This window comes from Physeter macrocephalus, chromosome 19 (genome assembly GCF_002837175.3).
Source record: "Physeter macrocephalus isolate SW-GA chromosome 19, ASM283717v5, whole genome shotgun sequence".
In the NCBI taxonomy this organism is placed as follows: Eukaryota; Metazoa; Chordata; class Mammalia; order Artiodactyla; family Physeteridae; genus Physeter; species Physeter macrocephalus.
The window spans coordinates 28,033,946-28,041,668 of NC_041232.1; the positions used below are offsets into that span (position 1 = coordinate 28,033,946).

Consider the following 7,723-nt stretch of genomic DNA (forward strand, 5'->3'; position numbering starts at 1 on the left):
ATCAAGAGGGAACAGATATGGAGACATATGTATATGAATAACTGATTCACTTTGTTATAAAGAAGAAACTAACACACCATTGTAAAGCAATTATACTCCAGTAAAGATGTAAAAAAAAAAAAAAAAATTAAATTAAAAAAAGAAAAAAAAGTATTAGGTCACAGCCTTGAATGAAAAAGTAACTTCTCTTTTAATTAATCCAATTCTGGGAAGATTGGCTGTTGGAACCCCAAGGTCATACTTCTGGCCCTATTAACCCTCCTGTGTTTAAAAACCTGATTTCAGGACTTACTAACAAGTATAAAATGCATACATAGCCATAGCAGTTCTGGCCTCAGAAGCTTAATGCAGTGGCGGGCGTCTTGGAGCTCCTTCCCAGCCTGGGCCCTTCCACGAAGGCTGGGCAAGCTCAGAGTGCTCCCTGCTCCCAGGACAGTCGGGTCCCTGCCGCACCATCAGTCAGCACGGAATGTTCACAGAGCCAAACATTTGCCAACCTGGTGGTTTTTTATCAACTATTTCCAAGGGCAACTCGGTACATGTAATTTTTTTTTTCCCCCTCATTTGACATGATAAATGTTGCCATCCACTGCGTTCAACTGTAAGAATGTTCAGTATGACACAAAGCGAGGCCTGGGAAATTCTGTTATTTGCTAACTTATCCTTGGGAAAGAAGTCAGGCCACGTTTCCCACTCTGCTTATCACCTTGGGAGTTTCTGAGAAGGTGCGGCTCTGCGGGGCACCTCCCTTGAGACACATGCTCGGTTCTTGCATCCAGGCTGCCTGGCTGGTACCCACTCTGCAACAGGGCAGACAAACCTCCTCCCGGGGAACGTGCACTCCCGGGGAGCCAGCTGTCGTTGCGGTGGAGCTCATTAATCTTGTGTCCTCGGACGGACGGACGGCCTTGTGCACTTGACTACCATGGGGGGACGGGTCCAGTAACGGCAGATCTGAATCTGCCATCTGGAAGCCGCCCTGTTAGCCCATCCACGGCCTCTGTCCCGCACCATACAAAGTGGAGACTCACTGGTCCATTCCAAGCGGAAGAGCTGAGAAGTGAATGTTGGAAGGAGGCGGCAGCAAAGAGAGAGGATGTTAAAATACACTGAACGGGAGGTTCCAGCTGAGTGACTTTCCATAATTTTCCATCTCATGGGGAAAATTTTCCATGACTGTTGTTTGGGAAACCAGATGTGTTACATTGTTTTCCTCCTCCCTTTCCAAAGCATTTGGAGGCACGTGTGGGAAACACCCAATAGGCGCCCTCAGAGGCGGTGGGTTTGTGGCTAAATGGCAGTTGAGGAATACTATGTGAATTAATCACAGATACTTCATAGGACTGATGGACAACATCGCTTTTAAAAATAATAAAACTGGTAGATTTTAGAGGATTTTTTTTTTTTTTTTTTGCAAAGTAGCATTTTATTTTCTAACTGGATCTTTGCCGGAAAACACATTCCATAAGCTAAAAATCTCCCCATGGACCCTGGCCTAATGACAAACTTCCTAATAACGGTAATTAGAAGTTCCTTTGAAAGTATAACCTCTTTCTGGAGTCATATTGTTCTGGGAAAAATGAAGGGTGGATGATATGTGTAGAAATCAGGTCTTCAGTTGTGCAAACCTGAGTTGTACACGGAGAGAAAGCAGGAGGGGAAAGGCACACTCCCCTCAGGCCTGAGCTCAGACGGTGCCACTTTCCTCCTCTGGATCTGAGCCCAGGTTCTGCTGCCATTCCTCACCCCCTTGATGCCCTGAGGCTCTGGGCGGAGGGAGGGGCCGCAGCTGTGGAGCCCGGTGTGCGCGCAGGGAGCACCCGAGCAGCTGCAGCTGTGTCCGGGGCCACCCCGCCCCGCGCCTCACCCCAGAGCCAGGCCCTGCTTGCCGGATCCTCAAGAGAAGCAACACAGGGCCAGGAGGGACTCCGGCCACGATGCCCAGGAGCAAGAAAGCATCAGTCTCGCAGGACCTCAGCACTCCAAACCCTCTACGGCTGCCGTTTTGTAGAAAAGCGCAAAAACTCTGGGGGCCATAGAATATCGTGGCTTATTCAGCAGGGCCTGTCTGCTTATAAAAATGAATGGGCCATTTGGCAGCACTAATAATTAAGGTTCTACACTGAAATCCCACCTCCCTACACACGCTTTAATTTTTTTTTCCCAAGTGTCGTCAAATATTTTTATCTGGGACATTATGTTTCACGTGGCTTAAAAAGAACCTGAAACACTTTATACGTGTTTGGGGATTAAAAAAACCAAACTTGTTGTGTCTTTCCTCCTTTGCGTTACGTTGCCAGTTTAGTGATGATGCAGAGGCCCACTCAGCAAACGACAGCAAAGCCCTAAGTTCCTTTTCTGGCCATGGTCATGGCACTTCCTCCTTGGAAGAATGGTCAGCCTTTATAAGGCACAGGCTACTCCATCCAATACTGTTTTTTCTTCCTGCTGAGGTACATTTGCTGGCCTTGAGGGGACACAATCCATGTGACCTTATCATGTCCTTATTTATGTGAATAAGCCAAATAAACGAGACCTTTCTGCTCTGGGAACAACAGCACGTGAACTGATAACAGACAGACTAGGGGTCTCCTCTCCCCAGCGTGAGCACCCACCTGCCTGTGGAGCTGTCCCCCGTCTGTGGGCTGCAGCCGTGATCCGTGGTCACCGATCTGCACACCAAACTGCGGAGGATGCTCCCCCAGGGAAAAGCCACAGCCTGGACCGTTGTCATCGTGGTCTGGACCGTCCACCTTTGCATCCTCCTGAACGCCAGGCTCCCCAAGCCTGTGGAAGTTCTCTGGAAGCTCGCTCTGAAACGGCAGGAGGGGATGATCACAGCTCCACCCGAATCCTTTTGCCCTGAAGCCTGATTTTTAGTGTTTGAGGATAATTACCCACTTTAGGGGTTATCATGTCTTTGCTTCTCAGCCCTTTCCTCTAATAGGCTCATTCTGGCCATAGCACTCATTGGCTACTTTCTCCATGTAAATTTCATAGAGTGGGTGCCCAGGTTCATTGGAAGAGATTAGAAATATTACTATTTATAAATTATTACTAATCACAGTTAACAGTTTCATAAATTAGAAGAGGAACTCCAAAATATTGATCAACAGAAAACTTTACAACTATTACTAGGTTTTGCTTAATGATGGTTTTCTAGGTCATGCCTATTTGGAAGCAGGTTGAATTCATTTTTGAAGACATTCTTCACCCTGAGGCAAGAGCATCGCTGTATCTTCCCATTCATAGGGTGTCCTAAAATTACATACACTGTTTGTGGGAGTAGGAAGCAGAGGAAAGGGGCTGTTTAGGGGCTAAAGGGAACCAATAGTCACAGAGCCCTGAAAGCAGCCAACAAGTTAGCCAGGGGCATGGATGTCCAGAACACATGGACACCAGCGGCTCCAGCCCTGTGTTCACCAGAGAGCAAGGCCAGGAAGGAGCCTGCAGAGCTGGAGGTCACTCTGCCTTAATCCATAAAAATCAGAAAGCAAATAACTCAGTTCTGGTTCTGTTGTGAATCTGGGAATTGAGGCATAAGAAGGAAGCGTATACAGATTTCAGAGGTGGCAAGAAAGTACCCCCTGGAGCTCAGAGAGACCATATGAAACTGCACTGGCAGATCGGGCTCTGGCATTTAGGACCAAAAACTGAAATGGAAATAAGAGAGAACAAGTTAGAACTAGGTTTTACAAACCATCACTGTGGAATGAACCGATAAGGACCTCAGGGTGGTAACTAACGAATTCATCTATCAGCAACAAAAGACATGGCAGCAACGCTTGTCTGCAGGATGACGTTACAGACCAGCGTCCTCTTCAAACGAGGTCAAAGGGCAGCACTGGACAACCCACTGCATTTCCACTGCTGGGACTGGACTTGACAAAATACTCTGAAACAGCAGAACGTGACTGTATGTGTCAGGGGAGGGGGACAGCAGGGCCTGGCTGGGGGTGTGCAAAGAAAAGGAACTCCCCGGGCAGAGGTACCTCCGTGAAATCCTCTGCGTCCTCCTCCGCCTGCTTCCCTTGCCGCCAGTGTTTCAGCAGCCACCTGAGTTTGATGTAGAAAAGGAAGATGTTCTGCTTCAGGGAGCACAGCTCCTGCTGCATCAAGTGCCTCTCGTCACTCCAGGTCTGCCCGTGCAGCGAGTTCTGCAGGGCCAGGCTGTGCACCTCCAGCTCCCGCCGCCGCAGGGCACACAGGTGCTCCTCCTCCATCTTGAACGGAAGAAAAGAGACGGTGTGACGGGTACCTGTCCCGACCCGGCACCCAAACCAAGGGTCTCTGCCAACTGCCATCCAATCCGTGTCATTTTGCACGGGGGACGTGAAACGCAGAAGCTCCCCCACGTTTAGTAAACTCCTTGAGAGGTTCGCTATTTACAAAACCTTGAGCGTTTTCCGATTCAGAAGCAAGTGCTCTTTCGAGGGGGAGGTGTCAGGATCAATTTTCATTATGGAGTCTCTCATGGTGTTCTTAGATGTTTCTAAACTCCATCAGGAAAACTGTCTCTTGGATAGAGGGCTCACAGCTGACTTATATGCAGACCCCGTTTGCCTTCCACACAGGGGCTGGTACCCAAGGCAGACTGCAGCTGTCAAGGCTGAGCAAGTGGGAATCCTTCCCCTTGACTTCCTGGGCCCTGTGGTCCCCACAGCCCCTGACAGAAAGAGGACAAGCTAATACTAGACTGCACACAGGGTGAGCGCACAGGAAAGACCGACAAGCTACTTCCACGTTTGAGACCTCACCTTCCTACCAGGTATGGGCGACACTCAGGGAAACAAAAGCATTGCTGGGAAAGAAATGTTTTCCATCACTATGTTAGTTGCTGCCTTTTCCACATGGGTATAGACACTCTTCCAAGCGGTAAACAACTGTTACGTGTCAATAATGACTAAGCAAAAGGGTGTGAATAAAATCTTAACTTCCAGATAAGGGCACAGGAATAACATCCATAGTAGCTAAAGTGATACCTGGGATGAAAGCTTTCTGTTCCACAGACCAACGAGAGGGTTAGAACACCAGCCTTATCGTTATCCTAACTTAATACCCCCTCTTGTACCAAAAGCCAATGGGTGGGTTTGGTTTTGTTTCCCGAAAGAACTTGATGGGTGTTCAGAAGCCATGGGCCCACGACAGCATGACTGTGGCAGCCTGAGGTCTACACTGGTCTGACCGACGTGCTAAAGGCCGGTGACCAGCGAGGCGGCTCTGTGAGGCCCTGGGCTATGCGGTCACTTGCATAGCCACTATCGTGATACCAGACCGAGTTTGCACTTGAAGCTGGGATAACATAAAGCACTGGCGATTTCATTCACACTCTCAGCAGCCCTGAGTCCCATCACTGGCTCGCTCCCCTGTGGATGCAGGACAGGACGGAGCGATAAAGCGGCAGCCCAGCTGCTGGAAATCCAGTGTCTGCAATTTATGTGTTATCTTAGGCTATCGACTGACCCTGGTAAAGTTTCAGCTGCTGGGTGCCGCTAACTCATGCTATGCAGCGCCCAGGGCATGGCGGGTGCCCCAGAGGGGCCCCAGGATTGGCCGCTGGAGGCACAGCCCTGGGAAGGGGCCGTTCTCTTGGTTTTTTCATCCCTAACCTCCTGGAAACGACCCTTCCTGACTCGCTGGCTCTGACCTCTCCTCCAGGACCTCACACACTTCCCAAGTCTCAGAGTTCTGGTCCTCTACCCTCGGGGAGGTGAGGGGACCCCTTCCATTCCCCTCTGAACAAGCCTAGATGCCATCTCACCACCTCCAACTGAGGACTGGGAGACTCTTCACACCCACCCCTTTATCCTGAATCCAAGTACTAGAAACACCTGGGACCCTGCCATTCTGCTAACGGCGTCTCCAGGGATAAATTCACTCAAACATGATTTCTGGTGCAATGCAAAAAAAAGTTTAAAATTACATAGGAATTTACCCTTTACAAAAGGAAAATTATTTCATATTACCTAATACATGAAACTTGACCTATAAATGTAACTTTTAAAAAGGGGTGCATGTCTACTGGTAAAGGATGGTACCCGGCTCAGCTCTGCTCTGCGTGGCAAGGTGCAGAAGGGGCTCCCTTAATCAGTTTTTTGACCCATTTAGATAAGCACGACCACGGCAACACGGGGCTTCGGTGTAATGCACATTCCTTGCCAAAATAAGTTCTTGGATACACAGGTACCTTATTTTGCATAGGACATGCATTTAAAATACCGTGGTGCCATTTCAAGATCAACTGGTTTTTGGTTTTAAAGGTGCAGATATCTTTCAAGAACAAATACAAAGGGGCTTCCCTGGTGGCGCAGTGGTTGGGAGTCCGCCTGCCGATGCAGGGGACGCGGGTTTGTGCCCCGGTCCGGGAGGATTCCACATGCCGCGGAGCGGCTGGGCCCGTGAGCCATGGCTGCTAAGCCTGCCCGTCTGGAGCCTGTGCTCCACAACGGGAGAGGCCACAATAGTGAGAGGCCCGCGTACCGCAAAAAAAAAAAAAAAAAAAAAAAAAAGAACAAATACAGAAGGCAGCAGCCATGGCAATTCCGAGCCTGGATATCTGTTTACAACTCAAGTAGATCCGGGGTGGCAGGAACTGGATGGTCCTCGGAGGCCTGTGGGCAGTGAAGTCCGTCTCCTAGGAACTCTGGGGAAGGACCGAGTGGATGAGGTAACAGGTAACTCTAAAACAGCTGAAGGAGCTGATAAGGCCACAGCTCAGTTAACAGCAGCTTTCTGAAAACAATGGGTGAATTGTTGATGTTTCTCTCAGAAAATTAACCTAATACTGACAAAACATATCAATCTGCAGGACAGTGAAAGTTATGGACACACTTTAACGTACGGCGTTTAGGGCCCTTACTTTACTTTGCTGGTCCTGGCTGCAGGAAAGTTTAGATTAGATTTTAGGAAAACCTTCCCGAGACCACAATGTCAGCATGGAAATGCATGTTTTAGAGCAGGGAGGGAGACAGTGATCTTTATGAGACCCCCAGGGGGCAGCTTGAAGAGATGTCCCTTCCACACGCCCTGCAGCCCCGAGCCCAGGCTGCCCAGCCTGTGCGGGAGACAGAGTCCTTATAAAACACCTCTTGTTCTTTTTCTCTTTCTCTTTCTCTTTCTCTCTCTCTCGGCCCTGCAGACAGAGAAGGTGGTGCTAAACCGTGGTCTGTATTACCTTCCGGATGGTGTCTGTAAATCTCTGCCTCCTCTTAATGCAGTCTGGCCACCTGCGCAAGCTGACCCAGCAGCTCCTTTATCGATACGCTCTGTTCAGGTAAAACGGGGGAGCCCCTGAGCTGATTGGTGGGACAAAGGAAGGGGTTTAGTGGCAGCAAGAACTCGGTCTGAGCTGAAGACACAGGACAAACGTGCACAAGGCAGAGACGCACATGGAGTGACACGGCACACGTGGGCGCGGTGGCAGAGGAATGACTCTCGGCAGCTCCCGCAGTGCCTCACCTGGGCTCCGCCTGCCCTGCGTCTCTCACCCAGCAGACGGGTGGGTGAGCGGTACCCATCACTTGAGCTTCGACCACCACGGTAAGACAAACCAGGCCGAGAGGAGGCAGCCCCCATAGCAGCTTCAAGACAGTTTTTTGTTTTTTTTTTTTTTTTTTTTTTTTTGCGGTACGCGGGTCTCTCACCGCTGTGGCCTCTCCCGTTGCGGAGCACAGGCTCCGGACGCGCAGGCTCAGCGGCCATGGCTCATGGGCCCAGCCGCTCC

General features: G+C 49.8%; 1 protein-coding gene across 3 annotated transcripts in view; it reads right to left on the reverse strand.

Moving 5' to 3' along the window:
* MTCL1 (microtubule crosslinking factor 1) overlaps positions 1-7,723 on the reverse strand; it is a 128,414-nt gene that overhangs the window by 32,488 nt on the left and 88,203 nt on the right. For all 3 annotated transcript variants that reach the window (XM_055080304.1, XM_028480043.2, XM_055080305.1), the window contains exons 7-8: positions 3,993-4,223; positions 2,616-2,813 (exon numbers count right to left, since the gene is read on the reverse strand). In XM_055080304.1, coding sequence (XP_054936279.1) covers positions 2,616-2,813; positions 3,993-4,223 — 429 coding nt within the window. The remainder of the gene's footprint in view (positions 1-2,615; positions 2,814-3,992; positions 4,224-7,723) is intronic.